Source organism: Hyalella azteca, unplaced genomic scaffold (assembly GCF_000764305.2).
Source record: "Hyalella azteca isolate HAZT.00-mixed unplaced genomic scaffold, Hazt_2.0.2 contig5144, whole genome shotgun sequence".
NCBI lineage: Eukaryota > Metazoa > Arthropoda > Malacostraca > Amphipoda > Hyalellidae > Hyalella > Hyalella azteca.
In genome coordinates, this window is record NW_025935343.1 from 37,770 (window position 1) to 62,962 (window position 25,193).

Genomic DNA, 25,193 nt, shown 5'->3' on the forward strand with positions numbered 1-25,193 from the left:
ATTCTTATAGGATAGAATTCATGGGTCGCGGAATCCTCTTTCCCGTAGTCCCTGGGTCACACCCGAAAATGTGCAAAGCAGCCTGCGTGTTCTACCACAACAGGATCAAATAGTGAACTTAACACCCAGAGACCTGAAGATCCTGCAAAGTCAACATAAGTCGTTCTCGCTCAGCGCCGCTTCTCTGATGGTCTGAGCGCCCAAGTTGGGGTCGTCAGGAATTAATATGCCAAGGAAGTCCCCAAAATTATAACCCAGACGTTTTGCAAGTATTCCACAAACGGCAATTCCAAAACATGAAGTTTATAATGCTGCTAAACCTGAGGCAGCATAAGTGAAAGTCGTTTCAATAAACTTGGTCCTCCACATGCCACTAAAATTATTAAAATTATGATGAGAAACACAGTTGGTTTGAAACAATTAATCTCGCGTTAGATTTGAGGTTTAGGATATAAAACGGTACAAACTCGGAATAATTGCTTTATTAATCAGGTTTCAGATAGGAATTAAAGCTTTTTCTTGGGGGCTCTCTTGAGAGGCCTGGCAGTGACGTCATGAGGGCCCTCGAAATCCTTCTCCGTGAGCCGCTCATAGCCCGGCCTGTTGACAACCTTGCGCATGCTGTTGATGGCGCCTTTACGCTGGTACACTCTGCAACAGGTCAATAGTTCAATCATAGCAAATTATGCGCAAGAGTAAGAAGAGTGACGGTGCGATGCACTCGTATAATAATAAGCGGTACACCGTGCAACACGTAAAGTAATGTGGTCATTGCAAATTATCTGGAAGAGTAAGAGGAGTATCGGTCTGATGAACTCAAATAATAATAAGCACCAACACTTCTTTAATACAATCCATTATTTGACCGTTTTCAACTTGCAACGGAATAAAGAACATATCGGAGTATCTTAAATCTCAAGCATTGTTGCCTAACGCCCCTTCCATGAACACCATTCGAACGTTTATTTAGGTGTGTGTACACTTGCTTGGTGGTCAGCGTTTCGGTAGTACGTAACTCCATTGACTGAAATTTTGTAAACTGTGATCCTTCCAACTTTATGTCAAATGTAACTGTAGCGATGCAATGTAACTCAACATTACACATTCTACGTTATACAGGCGTGCTGCTTACCGCGTGCGTGCGTTGGAGTAGAGCAGGCCGCGTCTGTAGAGATGCGTGTAGCGCTCCAACACAGGGTTGCTCGTAGGTTGCACGCACCGCAGGTTGTCCCGGAGCTCCGAGCTTAGCGCAACCTCGACGTCCTTGCTCTCCACGAATCTGCGCCAAGTAGGAGAGTTAGGCACGATAACTTATGTTTTTTATTAATAATAATTTCCTTGATTATTTTTCCATTGTTCTTCAATCGAACTTTACCGATAACTAGTGGGTACACTTACACGCTAATTTTATCGACTATGTTTCAGATGCACGAGGATATTTCTATCTACTGTGCAAAGGAGAGCTGAACACGTTCTGTATTAAAACTCTCACGAAGTTTTCTTAAATCATATCCAAGAAAAAAAGCTTACTGATAAGTAAATATTACAGAGTGAATTTCAAACTGGACCATGCTTGTAACCTTGAGAGAGCAATATACCGTTTATGAAATTCATTTCAATTCAACTCTATTCAGAAGAAATTTATTTCATCTTTGAGCATAATCAATATTTCTATTTACAAGAAATGATTATTTATCCATGAATAATACGTATATACTAATACATGAATAAACCATAAAGAGCCGCAAATAATACAGTAAAAGACATTATACAAAACCTACCGCATAAAATGAAAGTCGAAAACTTGTCATACATTCATTTTTATGTGTGGAATCTCACTATAATAACTTTAACATTCAAGATATTAATTACATGACGCATGAAACCTGTGCCACAATAACTGTAACAATGTCCAATTTGTTGATTTTATGAACTACGGAAACTGTACCATGAAAAATAGAATATGATCCAAACATTCAACATTTTTTTAGGGACAAACTTTGCCCAGCATACTAGGGATATGATTGAATCTTACTCTCTTGGACCTCAAGTGGCTCCTCCATTTAGGTGATGCAAGTGTTAGAATTTGGGGATCTTTGCTGAAAATTACGATTGTCCTAGGAACTTTCTTTTATAGCTGGTCACCAATGCAATGGTCACATTAGAGCTGGTCACCAGATACTATAACACTAGGGGGAGATATAGTAATGGACCCTATAATAGGGAGATATAGTAATGGTATATCGGTTCATGGGTTAGGTCATGTGACATGACCTTATGGTATAGATTATGTAACATAATCTATACCATGAACGGAAAATCTTACGTCTTCGGCGGCTTCAAAGCTTTCTTGCGCTGGGCGCGCGCCTTCTTTTCGGCGACACGCTGCTTCTTCGCGTCCTCCTCGTCCAGCTCCCGCTGGATCTCCGCGGCCCTGCACAATTAGTGATTTATTTCTAACACTTAATTAATAAACATTTCCTTCTTAGTTCTCGCCAAAATAAATCAACATATCCTGTGGTGATATTTGTGGCGTGATGCCACTGGGAGAAAGTGAAAAAGAGGTGGCACAGAGTGGCTTTAACTTATCCTACTTCGTGCTTCACATCCAACCCACATAAACTCAAATCTCGTGGTTTCCTCTTTTCTGTTAGAGGTGATGAGCTACAATTCATGTCTCAACAGCTCCTTGATTGAACATGTAACTGTTGGTTGATGAGATATCTGCAATAGCTGTCCTTATTGATAAAAGTTTATAATTGTAAGGTTCGTTTTCATCATCCATAACAGCATAGTACAAAAAATTCACTGAACAAAATATTAAATTCGAGTCTCAGGTAAGGAATTTAGCCTTATTAAGGGACCTAAAATATTGAGTTTGATTTTCAGAAATTAAATCAAGCAGAGTCAAGGAACTACACCAGTTTAATTCGAGCCTATGCAGATGGACTCGGCAAAGTCACGGGCCTGAGCGCACCTAAGGATGGCGTTCTCGCGCTTCTTCTTGTCTTTGAGGTGCTTGGCGAGCCTGAGGGCCTCGTGATGGCGGCGGTACTTCAACCGCTGAGCGTGCGTCCGCCTGTCCATCTTACGGGCCTCCGCCGGTACCGAGGCCTCGTCCTCGTCCTCCATGGGTTCCTGTGTATAAAAGTATAATGTAAAGTATAATATGTAAACAGTATAATTATGAGCTAACTATGGCTTACATTTTCCTTCATCATTCATGGCTTGCGTGACGAATGATACGATTAAGCACAATGAGTGTTGAGCAGGATAAAGATTGAGAGCAAAGGCAACGGAATAGACATAAAGCAGACAAAAATAACGGGAGGAAAAGTTCAAGAGAGAAAGAATTGTAGGTGGCATGAGAAAGAGAGGCGTGCAGGAAAGTGGGGGCAAAAGACAAATTAAAAGAACCAATGGAAGAATAAATCGAAATATTGAGGTAAAAAAAGGGGTAATATGTTGATGGATGAATGAACCCAAATAAATTTCACATTGCGTTTTATTAAATTAATGACATTGAAGCTTTTCTTACTTCAGCACTCAAATGCAGCATTTATGATCAAATTTATCATGTTTTTATAATATAACACACAGAGACGACATGGATGAAAAAGATCCCATCATCATCTAGCAAAATCCATGAACAGCAAATACGTAGTTAGCCTTCTTTATCCGTAAATAAAACTGCTCAAAACTTTGCACAACTTATAGAAAATATAATAAAAAAAATACAGGGACAACTCATGCTGAAGCATCACCTCTTTGATGGCAGGTGTGTTGGCGTGGACCCCCTCCATGTCTCTGATGGTCTCTATGTTATCCACAATCTCAGCACCCTGCAAAAATGCACAAAATACTGGTAATGTAAAAAGGATATAATAACGTCAAATATAAGCACACGTACATGGTGTGATAAAATGAAAATTATTTTTTGTTTGAAGAGATATGTAGCAAAAAAAATATGTTGCCGTGTTTTGCACACAAAAAAGCAGAACATATTTTGTCGTTATATCCCAAGTATTTCTATCTCGTAACACGAGGATGATGCACAATTGTGTCTATACTCCGTCGCTCATGAATTCTATCTCAAATCAGTTCCTCTAACAATAGAAGGGTTGGTTTACCAAGGGTCTAGTTGCAGGTTCTCATGTAGTTTAGGCACTTAAATTATTTCCTATAACAATACAAGGGCTGGTTTACCTAGGGTCTAGTTGCAGGTTCTCATGTAGTTTAAGCACTTAAATTATTTCCTATGACAATAGAAGGGCTGGTTTACCTAGGGTATAGTTGCAGGTTCTCATATAGTTTAGGCACTGAAATTCTGTCCCATGACAATAGGAGGGCTGGTTTACCTAGGGTCTAGTTGCAGGTTCTCATGTAGTTTAGGCAAATCATTTCCAATGACAATAGAAGGGTTGGTTTACCTAGTGTCTAGTTGCAGGTTCTCATGTAGTTTAGGCAAATTATTTCCTATGACAATTGAAGTGATGGTTTACCTTCGGATAGTCACAGGTGCGCATGTCGTTTGTATACTTGGCTTGCTTTGAGCGACTCATTTCTGACTTGACAGCCTTGGCCAACAACTTCTGGTGACTTCCAAGATCAGGGTTGTAGGACAAACCTAGGAGGATAAAATGAATCAATGTTACGTTAACACTTTAGAAACTTCAAAGATCATAACTCAATGATAAACCAAGGGAAAATAATTTATTTTAACAATATTCTCGTCTCAGTGGTTCCAATAAGTTCAACGACTATACCTTAGAATTAAATTATAGTGCCTTAATAGCTGATAAGTTGATAACTGAAATATTGCAAATATATCTGAAGAAATTAAAAATGGTATTGCACCCCTTTAAATCGCTCTTAAAAAGACTACAAAGAGCGCTTTAATAATTAAAATGTAAAACGATCCCGAGGGTATATCACTTAACACGTTGACTACGATTGCTTCATCTTGTACTATTATTTCATTTTTTGTACTTTTTTTAAGCAGGGTTGCCAGACGGTCATTTTTTCAGGACAAATTCCGTGATTTAGTTTTTCTCAATCGCGTTGGCCGGCTAAAATTTATGAGACAGGTACTTCCTAATTAAATTTTAAATACTGCAGAAAGAAAATAAATGGAATTTTTATAGCGGAACCTACAAATAAACTTGTATACATTGAATTATCGGCCTTTTTTGTTCTCGGATTTGGCCGATTTTAGGCAACCTGAATTATGTACCACTACCTCCTGGAGAAATACAATTCGTGGTACGCATATGAACCAATACGTAGTCAACGTGTTAAGTGAAGTAACGCACCAGGATGAGGCAGAGGCACAGCAGGGATGTTTTTGCATTTAATTTTGGAGGATCTGTTATTGATGGGCTGCTGCCCTAGACTGAGCTTCATGTGCGTGATGGCCTCAGCGGACAGCTCGTCTTCTCTTGAGGGAGCTGCGTGGGAGAGTTGACAATTATTGCACAAGCACAGAACAACGAATGAACAAAATCCTCCAAGAAAGATATAAAAATAAATACAACGCCAAACTGGAGTCAAGGCATGACACTTGAAATCGGTTATTAGAGACAAATGATACGTGCAGTGAAGACATCAGTAACGTAATAGGCAAACTAGGTTTTATTTATGTATAAGAAATGCAGTGGGTGATATCTATAACGTTATTGGTTTGAGTTTTATTTTTGAATGAGAAATGCCATGGATAACATCTATAACATAATAGGCAAATTAGGTGTTATTTATGAATAAGAAATGCAGTAGGTGATTAGATTAAATTGGGTAATATACATGATTGACTGCTGCAATACCCAGCCAGTGGCTCTCAAGAAGTTTATTATCATATGGTATTGCCTATATGAGATAAGCAAGTAGATCAGTGAATCGGCTGCTCCAAATAAATATCTTAGTCTATAATAAATATGCACTAGTATCTTTTCAAGTGAAAAATAAAAGTTATTACTTCCAAAGTGAAAATAATCACTTAAAACTAATTCACAAAAACATAGAAAGAAAAAAAAAGAGAGGGAACCAACCTGGTGCTTCTGACCACAAATTTTTGTCAAATGAAAGTTTCTGTTTTGATTTGATGATTTTTCTCGATGATTTGGTAGTTGAGAAGCTATTAGCAGCCTTGACAAGAGCTTTATGTGCCGTCCGCCGGTTCTTGCTGTGACGAGTCTTCTGCTGCACCTGGTGCAAGAATGTGTCCTTCTCTCGGAACCTGGACCTGGGCAAATAATGTATTCATCGACTCAAAATAAAACCATAATCTAGAGGACACAATTAGTCAGATTAGAGGCCTAACAGGAGATTTAACTAAGTTAACAAGGAAAAAAACAAATTAACCACTAAAAGAATTAATATATCCGGGAATAACTAACTGAACAGGGAATATGAACTAACTGACCAGGGAATGAACTAACTGAACAGAGCATGAACAAACTGAACAGGGCATAAACTAACTGAACAGGGCATGAACTAACTGAACAGGAAATGAACTAACTGAACAGGGAATATGAACTAACTGACCAGGGAATGAACTAACTGAACGGGGAATGAACTAACTGAACAGGGCATGAACTAACTGAACAGGAAATGAACTAACTGAGCAGGGCATGAACTGAACAGGGAATGAAAATAACTGAACAGGGAATGAACTAACTGAACAGGGAATGAACTAACTGAACAGGGAATATGAACTAACTGACCAGGGAATGAACTAACTGAACGGGGAATGAACTAACTGAACAGGAAATGAACTAACTGAACAGCAAATGAACTAACTGAACAGCAAATGAACTAACTGAACAGAGAATGAACTATAACTGAACAGGGAATGAACTAAGCAATCAGGGAAAGAATTAACTCAATGGAGATTAACAATAGTGACAGAGACCGCTTAGTCTGCTTTGTAAAGTTGGAAACAAGCATAGAGAATATTGTTCTTTGGAAAAATAACAATATCTCTCAAAATAATAATTGCAATTACTTACTGTTTAAAAGGACCTTTACTGCCAGGTAGGCCAGCCAGAAGTTGTAGTTCAGGAATGAGCTTGTCAGACTTGGGCCGGTCTGTAGCCTTGAGACCAGTCTTAGGATCAACCGTGTACTCAAGCCGCAGAGTTGGTAGCTTTTTCTTAGCAGTTTGGTCATCTTCTGGTCGATTTTCTTTGGTAGAATCTGTGGGCAACCACACACTTATTAAACACAAGACAAAAGCATGAAGATATTCAATCATCATTTAGGAACGAATATTGTAAATAGCAAGAGATTGGAAATGACACACAAAGTTAATGTACAATAAGTAAATATTTTGCATTGATTAGACAAAAGCAATATGGATCTAACTAATTTCTACAATGCTTGGCTTCTTTGAGAATCATAATAAGCTTGGCCACTCAAGTATTGTGATAACCTTTACCACTCAAGTTTTGAGATAATTTCTGCCACTTGTGTATTGTGATAATCTCTGTCACTCAAGTATTATGATAATTTCTGCCACTCAAGTAATGCAATTAATTTTGAAATTTCACTATAAAGAAAGCTCTGCCATTCAAGTAATGCAATTAGTTTTGCAACTTCACTATAATGATGAGCTCTGTCATTCAATTAATGCAATTAATTGAGAAACTTAAGTATAATGATAAGCTTTGCCATTCAATGACAAGGCAGCCATATTACCAGCAGCTCCATCTCCAGTGTCCAGGTACATGAAGTTGGATGTGACTTCTCCCAAGCAACTATTGAAGAAATAGGAAACTCATGAATATATACATAAATAATTATAAATACTGTAAAATAGAAAATGAAGGTGGCATGGGAATAGTAGCCATTGTGGAAATCCTTATGCAGATATATTTATATTAATATATAGCCATTCAAGCTTCTAGCCAAATGCCTACCTACTTGAAATATGGATGCCAATGGTAACTCATCCATCATACAAATCAATAGAATTATTACATTTTCTGTTTACAGAATTACATATAAAAAGAATTATTACATTTTTTGTTTACAGAATTACATATAAATAGAATTATTACATCTTCTGTTTATAGAATTACATATAAACAGAAACCCTAGTAACTCACCCAAGTCTCTCATCTTCTTCCTGCTGTTCCAGCGCAGCTTCTATGCCAGTCAAGTCTATATGTTTCCTCCATGTCTTTTTTCTGTTTTTACTTTTGTTTAGCTTTTTCTTCTTAGATGATACTTGTTCTATTAAATTCAGAGTGGTGGCTGTCATTGTGGATATGGTTTTTCACTTTCACATTAACATACAACAAGGTGAAAGGAATACCATTCATAAACTTTAGCCTGAAAAGAAATTTATACCATCAAACGAGGCAATTTGGGGCAGGCGGGGTAAATCGGGAGAGTCCTCCACCACGCGTAAAAATGTTATAGTGCAGAAAAACTAATTGATTATTGATATTGATTGAATTGATTATATAGTGAAGAAACTATATAGGTAGTACAATAAGTACATACTAGCTCCAAAAAATCCCTGAACAAATGTTAAAAAGTGATATTTTGAAAAAGGTACTTCTGCTAAGTTCTGTAGTACAGTAGTAAAATAATATTTGTAATAAAAATTTTGCTTTAAAAAAGTTGCAGACAGGTGTTTGGTTTAAAACTTCATTGACAGAATTCATGTGCCTCAATAAAAAAATGGCAGCTATTTCTGCATAATGGGGCAATAAATGACACCCCTAAAAATGCATTTACAGTAGAACCTTTGTTAGCAAAGGCTCCAGTTAACAAAAAAATTGGTTAACAACAATATAGGTAATTTGATTACATTTACCTTGCTAATTGCTTAGCAAAAAAAATTTTGCTTAGTGAAAAATAGGAAATGCATCATTGGTCATCACAAAATTGTGCATGGAATGTCTCAATATCACAAATAGAATTGTGCACCAAGTTAGCCACCAAGCAACATAGAAATAAGAGTACTTAACCTAATTTATTATAATTTATTTATCCAAAAATATGATGGTTGTCACTTGTCACTAAAATATTTCTGTTTAGTTTCTGTTTCAGGTCCTATGCTTTAACCAATAATTTTTTTTTTTGTTATAGTGAATTCACTTGACCCAATTAAAATGGTGCAAAAGCCTAGGTAGTCCTGTAAGCTTACAGATACATCATACAGAATACCTAAATGCTATATCGTAGTATATGGCTCATAATCATGGCTGCAGATATGAGGTTTTTCCCATTTGAATCAGTTCAATCCTGAGCCTTGACTGCCTTGTTGAGGTCATTTATCTTCAAGTGGTCCATAATCTTCCTCCTTACAAAGGTTTCCCTAACCTTGCACAATGCACAGCATACACGTCAGGCTCACACGCCTGTATTTCCGTGGTTGCGATAGCTGGGTTTATTAATGTATTCGGAAATCACAGACGATGTTATTCCGCCCAACAGCCCAAGTCACTTCGAGTCTTCGACCTGCCCTTGTTTACACTTTACTTCTCACTTCTAAACGTATACGATTATGATTTAGATCCTAACTATAGTTTGAATAATGATTTTCAGTTTTGCGTGAATTATTACGAATAAGAAGACTTCAGGTACGAAATAACAGAAATTTATAGATTCAAACACGTTTTTTATCGGGAAATGAAGAAATTAGATGGATGATAAGTTTTAAAAATTCCCATAATACTTATATATTACTTTGAATTTCGAATATACAGTTAGCTACGTTACATCTGCGTCAGTATTTTAATCATAATTCCAATGTTGCTTGATCAAGTATTTCGTGAATGGACTTTCAAATTTTGCAAAAATTGTACACTGATATTTAAAAATTTCAAGATACTATCATACACCAAAATTTTCTTTTCTAGCTCATCGAACACTTCGTTGTATAGATAAGACTGAAGAAACCAACTTTTGAACAAGTCACTTAAACTATTAAGACCATCTGTTGCATCAATATAGCAGATGCTTACCGGTAGCTGTACTGTTCCAACCAAATGCACGAATGGATTTGGGAATTATAACTATTCCAGGTAGTGATGAATAAAAGCTGATGATGTTCAGCTCGCAAGGCCTCGATAGAGAGCCTTATAATCATAACATAACATAGTGATGTCGGCTCTGAAGTGTAGGCCTGATGATTATCGGAATACGTTAAATTAATGAGAACTCGTTCTACACATGTCACTCTGCAACACTTAACAGCGAACAACGATAGATTAAAATGCGTTAAAAGGCATATGGATAAATTATTTCATAACCAAAAGCAAGGCATATGGATAAATTATTTCATAACCAAAAGCAAACATTGTTTCGGTAACAGATGATATTTTAGTGTAACACGCACTGTAAAAATTTACCTGTTCGCAACGCATCATGACCTGCTCGCCAGAAATTCCGATTCGGGAAAAGCAGCGATCAAGTAGAATTCGGGGGTATAACAGAACCAATGATGGACGAGCATTGGTAAATCTTTCATATGGGGATAAATTAACCATCAACGTTTTTATTGAATTGAAGCTACCTGGAGTAAAAAACACACTCAGCACCAGTCAGAAATATGCTAAGTAAAGAGCCGTAGACAAAATAATGCAATTAACCAGCTCAGGGTGAGAAGAATAACTTACAAAGTTATTCAGAACTCGAATGAAAATATCAGCTCATATATTTAGGATGGCGTAAAGACATGCAAGGAACGTTTTAAACGTTTATTAAATTGGTTTTACATTTTTCCCATTTGACGGTAGGTCACTCCACGTCAGGTGACAGATACAAAGTCGAGAAAAAAAAAATCCATAACTTCAGCCCTCGTCGACCGAGTCATCGGAGCATTCCGCATCGAAAAATCTGAATGTCTTTTTAGCTGTTGTATCATCAGGCTTCGATTTACTTATTTTGTTGCACCTGTCTGCAGTTTCATAGTCATCACCTTTCTCGATGTCTTCACAAGCCATCTCATATGCTTGGGCTCTAGTAGTCACGACAAATATGGGGTACTCGACAACACGGAGCTGCGATAAACTTTCTCTTAGAGAGTCGCTGAGGCAGACATGGACGTAGTGGCGTTGATCCTGGCAAAAGTCCTCATTTTTGAAGAGCACGGCCAGCTGTGACGCGCCTTGTGACTGGAAGTATGACATTTGCTGCATTTGCTCAACTGTCAGGGACTTCGCTTTGTTTTCTCTACGTACTCGAGTGATGTCTATGGCGAGAGGATAGTCTCTTGAATGATCTTCTAATGATTCGGTGTTACACTCGGTGTTTAAAGTCAAACTTATTTGGTCATGGTTGGCTGAGGGCGAAAAATACTCTTGCGATGAAACTGTACATTTTGGACACGAACTATTCAACTTACCTGACTTACACGCTCTTCGGAACTGCCGGGTAACATTTTTAACCTCAGCACCATGTTCTCCTAAAGAAGATTGGTCATTGTTATCAAGACCAACTCTATTTTCGTCATTAGAAACTTCTTCACTCCAGTGGGAGTTCAAAGGATCAGTTCCACAGACGCAAGGCATAGCTCGCTCCTCCTTATCCTGAGTTGAATGTACACCAGCTGACGACTCAGACGTGTGATCTATAGGCCAGCCTCGCATATCCTCAGGAGCCATGTCCAAGAACTTGCTGATAATTCTGCCGATGGAGATTCGCTCGTCCCACGTGTCTTCAGAGTAAACGTTGGCTTGCAGGAACTCAACTCGCACTCGCCATCTGAGAACATAAAAAAATTCAAAGTAGCGTTAGTTAAGCACGAAATTCCCCACTTCAGATAAGTCAAGACAATTGGGAAAGAATATCACAGATAAATGGCAAAAAAACTAGTCCCAAGTAAATAAAACTTAAAACTCTAACGAACACCTAAACTGATTAATCTAACGGTAACGAGCAAGGCACGCGCATGAATGACGACAGTCTCAACCCAGACCAAGTACCAGGCATAAGACCATCAGCTACCTAGTATGACAGCTCGATTACATTCAATGGTTGAGTATATAAGTCTCTTCAAGACTAAATAACAGAATTTGGAAATATTTTCAAGCAATTCAGTCAACACTGATAACCTGATGTCTGAAGAGATAGTGCGTGGTGTTGACCGCATGTCTGGTAGCAGTGATCACCTGATAACCTGATGTCTGAAGAGATAGTGCGTGGTGTTGACCGCATGTCTGGTCATGTCTCTGGGCATGAAGGCGAGCTGGGTACCCCGCAACCGAGCTTCGTAGCGCAGCCTCTTCAAGCCTGAAGGAAGATCGCCGCGATGCAGCGTTACTCCAGCGTTCTGATGAAACCTATTTCGCCCGCCATAATTAGGAATGAATGCTTTGAATCTTTTCTTGGTCCTCTCATCGACATTGTGCAGAGAAAACCTGTGCTTGTGAACAAGGCTTTCTTCATCATTATGTCTTTTTCCTGACTGCTTGTCTCGTTTCTTGGTCACGTAAATGTCTTCCACAAGATGATGTACTTTTGGGTCTCTAAGACTCCTCTCCAATCTAGACATCACACTCTCCAGAAACCTGTAATAAGAACAGCTACTTTTAGTTGGATCTTGGGAAAACACATTGAGTAAGCCAAAATATTTTAATGCAATTAAAAATATTCAAGCTTTTATTGATATCAGCGATGCCAGAAAGTGTTGGAAAATAAATCATCAATAGACAGCACAAAAATCACGGCATTAGAATGTGCATTAGTTACAAAGCATTTAAATACTCAAGCAGTTACTGAGATAATATTCAAGCAAGCTGATCTCATAAAATATTAGGAGTTGATATGTCAACTTGAACACCATATCAGCTAAAATATGATTGAGGTAGCTTCCCTGCTATAAAAAGTCATTTAAACAAACTGAAATTACGGCACAACTAAGTTAACTATAATTTATTCGGCGACGAAAATTTCCAGAAACGCAGCTATTTTGTAAGTGCCGACATGGCAAGAAAGTGCTTGCTGCTCATGAAGTGTTTGTGCAGGGAGGAAATTATTATAAGATTTTTCAAAGTATATGATCTTAAATAAATTTAGTAGGTACTGGTTTGCAGAAATTCTTTTGTGGAAGTACGGTGTGAAAAGCAATGTTTTTTTCCCATCAGAAAACTGAAAATAATCGGTACAAAATCGATGAATAACCATTACCAAATATTTAAAGATATTATATTCGAAAAAATCTGATATAACATCGTTCCTAACTTCCTTCTTAAATTAGACATAACTGATTTCTAATAAAAACCGATATTTCGCGAACCAACGAAGATAGAGTTTGCTTCCAACCCTGTAAACCCGCTACATGTTCCCTGACGTCATGCAGTACAAACCTGTAATCCTGCTGCAGCATATCGTCATCCATGTCTTCTTTCTGCACAGCAAGGACTGGTTCACGAACTCCTGTGCAGTTTGTTCTGAGTTTGTGTGCGGCAACGCACGCACAACTGCAGGTCACAGCAGCACATGCGGGGCACCTGTACCGAGCGGGCGCAGCCAAACAAACGCCGCACGTTGACCTAACCAAGTTGGGGGCCTGACTTGATGCTTGGTTCTCTTCAGTGTGAGGGGCCTGACTTGATGCTTGGTTCTCTTCAGTATGAGGGACCTGACTTGATGCTTGGTTCTCTTCAGTATGAGGGGCCTGACTTGATGCTTGGTTCTCTTCAGTATGAGGGACCTGACTTGATGTCTGGCGGTCTCCAATTTGGCACATCGTTTCATTTTCTGGAGTCGAGTTTGTTTCCTTCGTCGCTTGCATACTGGAAGTGTTATTATCTGTAACTTTTAATTTTGAAGAGTAAAAATTCTGTAAAAAGTTCGATTTCATAGCAATTTGAGTAGGTACAGTTTTTCTTTATTGTAAATTACTCATATAGCTAAATTCACGAGTGTGCAAATGAGTCAACAATTATTAAGAGATATAAAATATGATCTCATAATGTCCCTTATAGCCTTCCCTGACCTTCGGCTGTACCGTCACCTGACACAAGATTATTAATTTGAACACAGGCGTTGATATCAACACTGAGAAACTCGTCTATTGGCTGCTGACAAAAATCCATGGTACAGCGCAGAAACGTATTGACATTATTTGCGGTAGTAATTGTATATATAATTAGGTAGTAATTGTATGTATTGGAGTTTTCTGATGCTGAGCCTGGAAATTTGTTGACATAATCTATGTATGATTTGGTAGTAGGTACTTTTTTTAGCTATAAGAAAGACACAATTTCAATTTATAGGTTACAAAATATATTAATCAATAATCCACTCCGCCATGTGCAAATAGGTGAAACTAAACATTATGAACTTATACAGAATAAAAAAGATCATTGCCGTTGTTGATAACCTTGCATATGCCAAACAAAGACAGTCATAACAAGAAACCATTTAATAAAGTAGAAAATGTAATGGAGAACACTGACAATTCCTCAATAAGCCACATTCAACATCAGAAGCAATAGTTCAATTAATGTAACGTGAACTCGGAACTGGGGGAGCGTTAATTCCCCAAGTGGATTAGATGCCATTCCACTCTCCGGCAGTTAAAGTGTCAGCCAATAATAACCTGAAAATTCATATTTTTCCAGGATAATATCTACTCTAGTAAAAATCGCCACCAAAAATTAAGATGCTGATAGTGAATACACTTCGCTACAGACACGAGGTGTTGCGTTGTAATAGAGATACCACAATTATTTAATGAATTAATACAAGCGAATAATATGTCGTTTATGCGTGCCGCCAGCATATGTCTTGACAAAAATAGGAAATTCAAAACAAAATTAGCAGGTATATACCTTTTTACACGAGTACAAAATTCATATCTTGGTAATAAATAAACTCGTGCCACATCATGAGCGTTAATCAGCTAGCTTGTCCTCAATTGTCCGATCCAAACTCGAAACTGTCTCTAGTGGAGCTCGGGACAAACATTTAGGTTGAAACAATTTTATATTTGAGAAGCATAGAATCCCTGAATTTGCATTAGACGTTTCTTAAAATCGAGCCACATTCAAGTGCAAACCTTTTTGCAAGACCTCAAATATTCGAAAATAGCGCTAGAAGAGTTGAAAAGGTCTTCTAAGAACAACAAATTGCTAATATTCTTGAACAAGTTGTGCACAAATTTAAACTTTTTTCGGCCAAAAATAAGTCTACTAGATGGCACAAATGACATGAATTTTACCCTAACGTATGTAATTGAAAAGATTATTAAACTTCATACTATAATAGAACTTTATTAATAACAAGAATGTACACCGGAATACAAAAACAATCTGAGTTTCTATGAGATATGCCAAAGCGCATCAAAAATGTTTAGCGAGGATTTTTTAACTTGGGGTACGCTTTACAAAGATGTATGTAAAACTTTTCAATACTCTCTAAATAAACCATAACATTCCAATATGAAAAACAGCATCTATGTACCCAATATATTGTACCATCCCGAGCAGCAGCACGTGCAACAACAATATCTAACTTCAGCCAAGATCAGAAATCCAAATCCTTTTTACTGATTCCCACAGTTTTCAGTGCCAAGTCTGGATTATTACGTAAACTAACGACTTTTCTATCTTTCTTTACCTTAGTCTTACAATCACCGGAACATACCCCACCTTTAGAGCACAGTTTACCTCCAACTTCGCTGCCTATATCCTCTATACTTGTCAGTTGACTAGCGCACAATTTTGCTTCCTTGGCAGCACCAGAAGCCGGTGTTTCCTCCGTTATTTTGTCCTCATTATGAGTTGTATCCGTTGCACTTGTCTCTGCCGCTTCTGAAGACGATTTGCGAGATGATTTCTGTAGCTCTGGCTTTTCATCTTTGGCCGAGACTGAAGAATCATTGATGTCGGCATCAAGCTTCAATTCCTCACTGAAGCGCGAGTTTTTGTCGGAATTATCGCTGGCTTCATTGATATTCTGTCCCGCATTGATTTCTGCTTCTATTTGAACTGCATAGGCACTGGCTTCTTTATTGACAGTCACCTTTTCCGCAGGGTTTGATGCGACATCTTGTGCGTTTTCGCAAATTAAATCATGTGGGTTTAAGCCCATATTGCGCTTAACTTTAGAACTCTTGCCGACCCCAAGCCTGGGCCTGCCCTTGTTGAGACCCTCGAGCAGCACGCACGCCTTGCAGACGGCTTGGGACGACACGTGGCCGCAGCGCTGGCACACGCTCTGGCACGGCAGCTTGACGTCCTCCTTCAGCGTCAGGCACTCGCCTGCAACACAACATTAGTTCAAGCTACGAATGACTCGCTACTACAACGTTCGTTCACGTAATCAATTACATCAAATTAAACTCAATTTCTGTGAGCAAACAACAATCAATTTTTAAATAATTAAATAGAAATTACATGGTTTAGCTTAGATCTTTTCCGATCTGCTTGCTACAAAAGCATTTTAACCAAGCGTGTACATGTACAGAGGCTCACTATATTGCCACACCTGAACGTTGTTTGAAGTACCTATACTTCGAAAAACAAATTGCTCGATTTGCACCGGTCTAACTCATGATACTGAAAATGGTAGAGGCTAAAATGAATAATGAAACCTAGCATACATCTTCACCACCACTACAGCCTCCACACTGCCATCTGGAAAAGTGGGAGACCTCGATGAGACCCTTTCCGAATTTGAAGCTCAACCGCTGGCAAGTAACAACATAATGTTTACAACAAAGCACACAAAAAGTCTTGAGAGAAGCCAAAATTCTGACCGGAATGGATGATGTCTAAGATGGCGGTGGGCCTGATCTTTTCGAGGTCTTTGATGTAGGTGCGGGCATGGCCTCGGTAAGCGTTGGGGGAATAAACGCACTCGGTGGAGAAGTAGTCGAGCTTCTTGAAGTAAGCATACATGACGATCTCCTTCTCATACGTGTACTTGAAGGGCTTAGAGCGCGGCAAGTGACCTTCAGAGCCCTGCAAGTTGGTGAGCGGCAGTGTGATTAAATGAAGGCCATAATGGAATCGTATAATTGAACTCCGAGCTTATGTGGGAATAGTTGAAAATCATCAAAGTCAGGCATTGAATGTGGTTTGAATTAAATGCATAAGATGACATGCTGAACCAGAATAATCTGAATCGTGATACTGGGGAAGCAGAAGCATGGCGACCAATTAATAAAAAAAAATTCAGCTCAAACTGTCCAAATTAATATTTAGGACACATATGACCAATTAGTAACATATGCTACTGCATGTTTCTCACAGTCTCGACAGCACAACATCTCTGCAGCCTGGCCACATCGCCACGCAAGATGTTCATGACGATGGTCTCAGCAATGTCGTCTGCATTGTGGCCCGTAACGAGCTTGTCCACCCCCAGCAGCCGCGCTCCCCGATCCAGAGCCTGGCGTCTGAACACGCCGCAGAAGGTGCAGTTGTTGCGTCGGCCAACCTGGTGTAGTCTAGAAAACATTATTACAAAACTAAGGCTTTGAAATCTTATCAGATATTGCAGCTTTAGAATGGATAAACCAACATCTAAATAAACACAGTGTGTCACTCGGCAGTCGCAAAGTTTTATGGTGATGCATGACAATGTTTTGATACCTTAACTTCCTGATACTTCAGTTGATGGAATCATTGATATTGCTGATTGATAATACCAAAGTAAATTGTGAAACAGGAAATCATCCTGGTCACTGAACTCAGAGGAAAAAAATCATCATTCGCTATTCAAGAACATTGATCAGATAAATTTGAATATTTGAGGTGAAAGGAAAATTGGACTCAATTCACACAATGCTTTCTCCTGCACAAAAATGTTCAAGAACTTGTTAATTCTACTCAATATGCAGTAGTGACATAAGTAATTGCACTGAAAAGCATTATATTTCAATAACACATGGGCAATACTAGCCTTTTGAACAATCTTGTCCATAGTCCAGCCATAGAGTTCCTCATAAGACAGAATTTTCAGAGGAATGTTGTACTGCTGCTCGTTTCGCTTCACCGTCTCAAGACTGTCATCTCGGTAGCCTGAAACAAGACGATCTTCAACAGAAGCTAACATGTGCATGTGTGTGACATGATATAAACTGGTCAGTGACTGATCTGGGCTTATGAGAATTTTCTACCAAACAGACAATAATGTTTCATTAATATTACATTTCCAAGCAATGCATTAATCTTAAATAAATCAAGTAAAATAAATCAATGTTAAATAATCTATGTTTTTGCACAAAAAATGCCAAATGAAAACCTCTACTCATGAACATATGATAAACTAACTTTTGCAACACAGAGCAGTACAGAGAAAAGCAGGCGCACTAAAAATAAATTGGTCATTTTGTTTATGACAAGAAATCTTTGGTAGACATGTTGTGAGAGATTTTTCTTATATTCCCATTATTCTTCCTGTTGGGTGCAATATATTAAAAAATATGATGATCCATGCAAGTTGTAAACCAGTTTATTCCTTGATCAAATTATACAATAACTTTCTTGAATAATCAAACTATTACGGTACCTTTTTTTGGCACTTTGATCTTAAATTAATAAATGAAACTTAGATTTGAAAGTTTCTAAGGTTTTCCAAGGAAAAAGAATTAAATTTTAACCAAACAAATTAAAAATGGGAAAGAAAGCCTTGATAATCTGACTGACCAGTGATGCCCTCATCAATAGAAAGCAAGACAAGCTTCAGGCCATACTTGTAGCGTTCATTGAGGAGCTTCATGAGATGTGCCAGCACTGTGCTATCCTTGCCACCTGAAAAATATATCAATGAATCAGCTTGGAACAAATACAAAGAGCTTTAATTTATCCAAAACAATATACAAGGAAAATTATTAGAGCAGGAATGATAATATCAATTCAATTGGGTACTATCAAATAGATGTTAAAAAAATTCTTAACTGCTAAAAACAAACAGGTGCCAAAAATCATCTATATATACAAAGCTAAAAGTGCAAGACTAAATCATAGGGGCTGCAATGGTGCAGTGGTGACCATTTTTCTCCTGGGTTAACACAGTGGTTACCATTTAATGGCTCCAGGGTTTGAGTCCCACTGACAACACAATCTTCCGGGAAGCTCAGCTCATGGTCAACTCAGCCATTCATTCAGCTCTGGTTTATAAATGAGCACCTGGCTTTTCCAGGATGTTGTGTAATGCAATAAAATGGTTCTGGCAGGTCAGCAAGCCAGTGATGGTTGTAGGACTACCAGTGGCATTAAGTGCCCAGAAAAACTGACCTATTAACCCCCTCTCCCTAGTCACCACTACCAGAATGGGCAATTACAACAACAACAACAACAGACTACATCATAGGGAGAATACTAGTATTGAATTAATTACCTGATGCAGCAATGGCAACATATTCACCACATGAGAAAAGTTTGGCAGAGGTGATGGTGTGATGAACTTCTTCCTCAAAGGCAAAAAAGAAGCACTCTTTGCACAGAGAATCTCCTGTCTTTGGCCGCTGCAGAGAAAAAAAAATTTATGATCAAATATACCTACATGATACAGGAGTATCAAACTAGAAAATTGAGCAAAAGGCATAACAAAATGTATGCTAAACTGCAAACACTGAAAAAAATTTAAATGTCCCTATGTATATAGCTTTTTGATTTATTAAGCCAAAGCAATAAATTTACAATTTTGCAGGAATACCAATGCATTTTCACAAGAAAGGAGCCCTAAAATTCACTGGTATGAGGCTGAAATATTGACCATTGTTGTCTGTATTCTAGAAAATCAGGCCAAAGCCACATGTGACACATGTATATCTACCATTGGAGGTGCGACTGAAGCTTCATCACCATTTTCTAAACTGTCAAGTTCCAGCTAGATGAATTATCTTCAGTAAAGTTGTTTATTAAAGTATGGTACATAATTAGTCCATGAGATTCCATTTGCATTAAAAATTTATGGTTTATGGTTATCCTGTAACCTGGTATGGAATATGATATAATCTAAATGGCCATGTACTTATGTAATTGAGGAGCACAGTGGCCAAAATAGGAGCACAGTCCCTCTAAAAGGAGCGGGACACCCTGGATGAGTGCAGTACTGTGATAGTGTGATCCAGCACTCAAAAAACAGCTAATCCCTTAACAATTAGCACTCATGCAGGGCTGTCAAATTGTACCCCCTGGCTTCAAATGTGGTGTGCTCCACGTTGTCCTTTCCGGCCATCCCATCTGCAACGGGGCATGGAATATATCTACATGGCGAGCCGCGACCATATTTTTTTGAGTTGTGGCTTCATGGGTTTGTTAGCCATGTTTCCATTTCTTCAAGCCGTGGCTTTGTAGGTTTGCCAGCCGTGATTCCATTTCTTCAAGCCGTGGCTTTGTAGGTTTGCCAGCCGTGATTCCATTTCTTCAAGCCGTGAATTTTATATCTCAGCCGTGAAAAGCCATTTATGACCCACAAACTTGTTATTCACAAAGTCCCATCACTCCCATGCATACAAAGACCCATGTTATTTGCAAAGTCCCATTCAAAAAACAGTCACTAGCATTTGTCTTCACTTAAGCGGCAACTGTACAAGTGCTAATGCAGTATAACCATTCTGAAGTACCCACAACTATGCAATCTTCCTGGAGGAAATGTTTCGAGTTGACTTGTTATTACGTTCTACATGTTATTTTGGTGGGAGGCTGGAGCATGGAAGTATATATATACTGTGGATTGCAACAGTTGAAAATTTTATTAAACGACATGTTTGCAAAGTGCAAACCGCAATATTTTTAATTGAACAAAAATTTATGACATTAACCCTTTAGCGGGCAAGCATTGAAATATCCAGAAATTAAAATTTCAGAAACCATTTCAAGAAAGTAAGAAGTATTATACAATATATTTATTTCTATGAATTTTTGCAAATTTTGCCTATTGAAGGTTTAAATCGCACGTGAAGAATTCAATAAATGCGATCAGTACACAAAATTTTTCTTTATAATTAAAATTCAGTTCATGCAAATGAAAAATTAGAAACATAAAAATTTAATTTAATTAAATTTAATCAAGTTGCCAAAATAAATAAATATATATATTGATACTTCCACCTTTTGAAGAAAATGCGGAAAGAGCGTCAGTTCCATTGTCCGAGTCAAAACCTTCATTTAAATGCTCATATTTCAATTTGTGGACTTTGCAGCTGGCGATGCTATAGATAGAACGATGGTCAGATAATTAGGGATTGGCTGAGGCATTATAAGGATGCCTCAAAAACAAACAGGAAGCCGTGGTGAGGCTTTTTGTGACGCGATTTCAAGTGATCATATATGGTAACTTACCCGTGAAAGGGTTAGAGCCACGAGATTTCATACCTACTAATATTACCTATATGATATTAGAGCCGCAATATTTCAGAAAAAATAGGACTTTTCCAATTCCAGCCCTGTCTGTAACTAGAGCTTTTCTGACATTTCTGGAGCCACAAGATTCCTGCTGGATCTATTATCTCCTATTTTATTGTTGAAAAAATTGTACAATGTGTCTGCGAGATTCTAAATCTATGGAAAATAGGTCTTATTAGAGCCACCCTATTTCAGTAAGAAGTAGGAAAATAACCAGTAAATGTCACAAATATGTCCATGCTTGCACTTAACTATATCCATTTCATCCTCCTTGCCTTGCACCTAATATATTTTACATATATAAAAATAATGAAAACAGCACATTTTTATCCCTAATTTTTAGAAATTATTCATAAATGACGAATTTTTATTGGTTATTTTGGAAAAATCTGCACTGCATCCCTAATAGACATTGCACAGTAATAATTTGTTCACTGTGCCATAGGCTAAACACGGTATATTCTGGCATTGTGGGTAATTCCGTCACTTCTCAACTTTTTTCCTTTATATTTAGCTTTTTCTTAATTCCATGCATTCGTTGATGGTTGAAATAGTGACGTCATACTTTTGCATGCCATACTATTGCCAAAACACTAGGTCTGGGCCGCCCGGCCGTGTGGCGGGAAAATGTTGAGATCCAAAGAGAGACAGTGCACATCACCCAGTGAGAACATCAAAAAATGTGTCAAAGTTGATAGTTGACCTTGCTCTATCTAATAGTGATAAACTGTTTGTGTAGAAAGAATATTATGGTTTGAGACTTTTAAATACATCTGTGAATATATTAGGAATCCTTTAAGTATACTTGTATTTGCTGATTTCAAGTGGTAAAAAAATTAATAGATGATCAAGTTAAGAGACAGTTTTAAACACATAAAAACTAATTCCGACACAGCTTGGAATTAGACACACACAGCTTTTTCTAAGCTGTGTGCAAAAATTAAAACTTTCTTAATTAAAAGCTTAATAGCTCTTAATTAAAAGCCTAATTAAGTAGTGTTAAATATTCAATAGTGTTCTAATTCCACCACTATGCAGAGGGTGGATGCAGCGTCGCCAATATATGGATTTTTAAGCCCAAAGCGTCGCCGGCCATTTTTAAGATGCGTCGCCGGGTAATTTTTAATAAAAAGCCATTTATGCTGAGTAATGACAAACTATTTACAAGCCACGAACTTAGTTACAAGGTTGCATGCACGTGTTACCCCAAATAACTAATTTTACCCTAAAAACAGTCCGATTGTACAGTAAGTGTCAACTGAACATGTAATAAAGCAGTCTGACCGCTCTAATGTGACCGAAACTACGCAATCAAAAAAAACGTTGTTTACATTTTTTGCGGGAACTCATCGCAACTGATTTCCGGACAAGCTTCGGCTGCTTCGCTGCATCGTATTCCATCCAACGCACCGGAAACCTTACTTTTTTCTAAATAGTTGGCCAAAGACTGAGAAATATATTAAATGCAAGAATTTCAATCTAAATGTGTCGGCAAGATCTTCTGAAGGCGAAAATTTGGCTACTGAAGCGTCGCCAAAGATCTTGCAATATTCATCCACTCTCTGCACAGTGGTAATTCCAAGCTGTGTCGTATTTCAATACAGCTCATACAGCGATCAGAATTTAAACACAAGAGTGTTGGCATTACGAATTAGTACCTAGAGTTTGAAGCACGGCCAGAATTAGTCTTACAAAATGCCAAATTTAGTCACACACAGTGTCCGAGAGTGTTGGAATATATGGATTTGGTAGGTTTGCATTCTAAAGACTTTAAAATAAATATGGCAACATTTTGTGACGTTTCATTGTTGCTGCCTTGCTGGTTGCTGGGGCATAGTCATAGTGCGCTGTTTTGAGAGCAATGTAAAGCAAACAGAACTCGAGTTGCGTGTACGGTGTATTTTTTATAGCCATTCATTTTTTGCTAGTACGTCCTTAAAGTGTCAGAATTATTTTGGACCAAATATACCTTGTTTACCCGAATAATTAATAAACATGATCATTTACCATGGCCCCATTATTAGAAAAATCATTACTTGTTAATTAAATCTTGTATGACAAGTGATTTTCAGAAATTGGGGATATCAGGGAATGAGCAGCCAGAGCAGGTTTTGGTAATTTTCATAAAAGAAATTAAGCAAGGGTCATATGGTCCGGTGAAACCAAAGGCACTAGCATTTTCATCTCATTCATGAATCATCGTCTGTCAATGGCAAGGCCTTCAACGCTTCGAGTTTGGCCATGGGTGGCTTCTGCCTAAATATTCTGTTTGGATTGTTTTTTTAATATGAGCTTACGTACTTACCTTCAAAACAGCACGATTTCCGCAGCCCGAGGAACAAGTTTGCCGTATTGACATTTTATAGTGTGATATCAAAATTTACTTGTAGAAGAGCAATTTTCAGAAAAGAAAATTAAAAACAAATCACATTTAACGAAACCCGCGCCCGCCATACACTGTACGCACTACGCACGCACAGTCACACTCACACACGACCACGAGTCCACGAGTCCACGACAACGACATCGACGTCGGTTCAGGTGCTCGTCTGAATCCTGGAAAATATGTTATGTGTACCTCGCTTCCGCACTCCGACGAATTCAGATAAATTCACGGTACTGTAAGGTAAAATTATTACAAATAAATCAGTACCTATTTATAAAATAAATAGTTTGATTGTGTGATGAAAAAATGCAAAATAAATTTTCATTTACTTTTCATTCCATATTTGAATTAGTTTAGAGAAACTTTTACAGCAAAGCATTATTATTTTTTTTTTTTGAAATCTTGAGCTTAACGACTGTAGCTCATATTAGGGTATTAGAACTAATACTTGCGGTTATAAATGGTCTCCACTACTTTTACCAGCCACAAAACGTATATTCTGACTCAATAATTTTATTCAACATTTTCTCCGCTGCGGCCGCCAACGTGTCGGATAATGAATAGAATAGAAGTGTCGGCACTGAAGAAATAGACCCATGACCTGTTGTGAAATAGGCCCATGGCCTGCTGGTTCCGGAAAGACTTCTTAGATGATATATTTTGGTCTCGATCACTCTTATTTCCTGAACTCGCATGCCAGCAACCTATATAATTTTTATATTAGGTCCTGTTACATGGGACTAGCCAGTACCAGCCGCCAATAAATTTCGAGCTAATAAATAGCTTCGTGCGAAAGAATACATGCTTATTTAGGGATTAGCAGTTAGTCGCGCTCAACATATTGAGTTTAGAGTCCGATTTGTGGCCATTAGTTTTTTGCGTGTTCAACAGAATAATTAAATTCGCATTGAGTATCAGTTCTATGGTAACTTACTTTGTTTACAACTTAGTCTTTGACACAATCTAACAAATCTTAAATTTAATTAATCATATTTTCGGTGCAATATTGAGAATAGATGGTTAAAAGAAGATTTGTATTTCTTCCTGATTAATACCAGTTAATGTGCGTTTACACTGAGGCAGTTGTTGCAGCCAGTACCAACGGACACAACTGGCCACCAATAGTAGGTAGTAGGTACTGGACAAGCAAGTTAGCTTATACACGAAACCATTACATAGTGTTTCCCAAACTGTGACCTCTGTGTGTGTATCAATCATTCTCAATCAGTGCTACTAATACATAAAATTTCAGGTATGGGTAGTTACCGTAATTAAACCATTTGTTAGAATCAAAATCGGAAAAGTGCACTAGAAAAAAATTAGATAACATATTTTCAGGGCTTAAATTTAACAAAAATTAAGGTAGGAGTCAGTCCTTACTATTCACGTATCTAAGCAGTCTTAATTCTCAGGCAATCAGGCGACTGTTAGTTGCTCTGGCTACTGGCTGCTGGCTGCTCGGGAGTCACCAAAAACAAAGATGTTTGATTTTA

General features: G+C 37.9%; 3 protein-coding genes across 7 annotated transcripts; all 3 read right to left on the reverse strand.

The window, feature by feature from the left end:
- Nucleotides 1–466: 466 nt before the first annotated feature.
- Nucleotides 467–8,354, reverse strand: LOC108666121 (ribosome biogenesis protein NOP53). The gene is made up of 11 exons (XM_018152937.2): nt 8,103–8,354; nt 7,693–7,751; nt 7,005–7,191; nt 6,045–6,238; nt 5,313–5,447; nt 4,503–4,627; nt 3,765–3,842; nt 2,978–3,138; nt 2,327–2,434; nt 1,133–1,279; nt 467–651 (listed from the first exon to the last, which is right to left on the reverse strand). Exons 1-11 carry the CDS (start codon nt 8,255–8,257, stop codon nt 507–509), a joined length of 1,494 nt encoding a protein of 497 aa, XP_018008426.1. The 5' UTR covers nt 8,258–8,354; the 3' UTR covers nt 467–506.
- A 2,338-nt stretch (nt 8,355–10,692) lies between these two features.
- LOC108666118 lies at nt 10,693–13,999 on the reverse strand. 5 transcript variants are annotated; one of them, XM_018152933.2, is made up of 4 exons: nt 13,664–13,999; nt 13,317–13,627; nt 12,120–12,518; nt 10,693–11,712 (listed from the first exon to the last, which is right to left on the reverse strand). In XM_018152933.2, exons 1-4 carry the CDS (start codon nt 13,811–13,813, stop codon nt 10,800–10,802), a joined length of 1,773 nt encoding a protein of 590 aa, XP_018008422.1. In that variant the 5' UTR covers nt 13,814–13,999; the 3' UTR covers nt 10,693–10,799. The 5 variants fall into 5 exon arrangements, with proteins under 5 accessions (XP_018008422.1, XP_018008421.1, XP_047736259.1 ...); XM_018152932.2 differs by adding an exon at nt 12,059–12,100 and having other exon boundaries at nt 10,693–11,716; nt 12,166–12,518; nt 13,317–13,999; XM_047880303.1 differs by having other exon boundaries at nt 13,317–13,596; nt 13,669–13,998.
- Nucleotides 14,000–14,774: 775 nt separating this feature from the next.
- Nucleotides 14,775–23,840, reverse strand: LOC108666122 (cytoplasmic tRNA 2-thiolation protein 1). Its single transcript, XM_018152938.2, has 7 exons — nt 23,620–23,840; nt 19,303–19,429; nt 18,609–18,713; nt 17,863–17,981; nt 17,209–17,397; nt 16,715–16,919; nt 14,775–16,217 (listed from the first exon to the last, which is right to left on the reverse strand). Exons 1-7 carry the CDS (start codon nt 23,671–23,673, stop codon nt 15,481–15,483), a joined length of 1,536 nt encoding a protein of 511 aa, XP_018008427.1. The 5' UTR covers nt 23,674–23,840; the 3' UTR covers nt 14,775–15,480.
- Nucleotides 23,841–25,193: the final 1,353 nt, after the last annotated feature.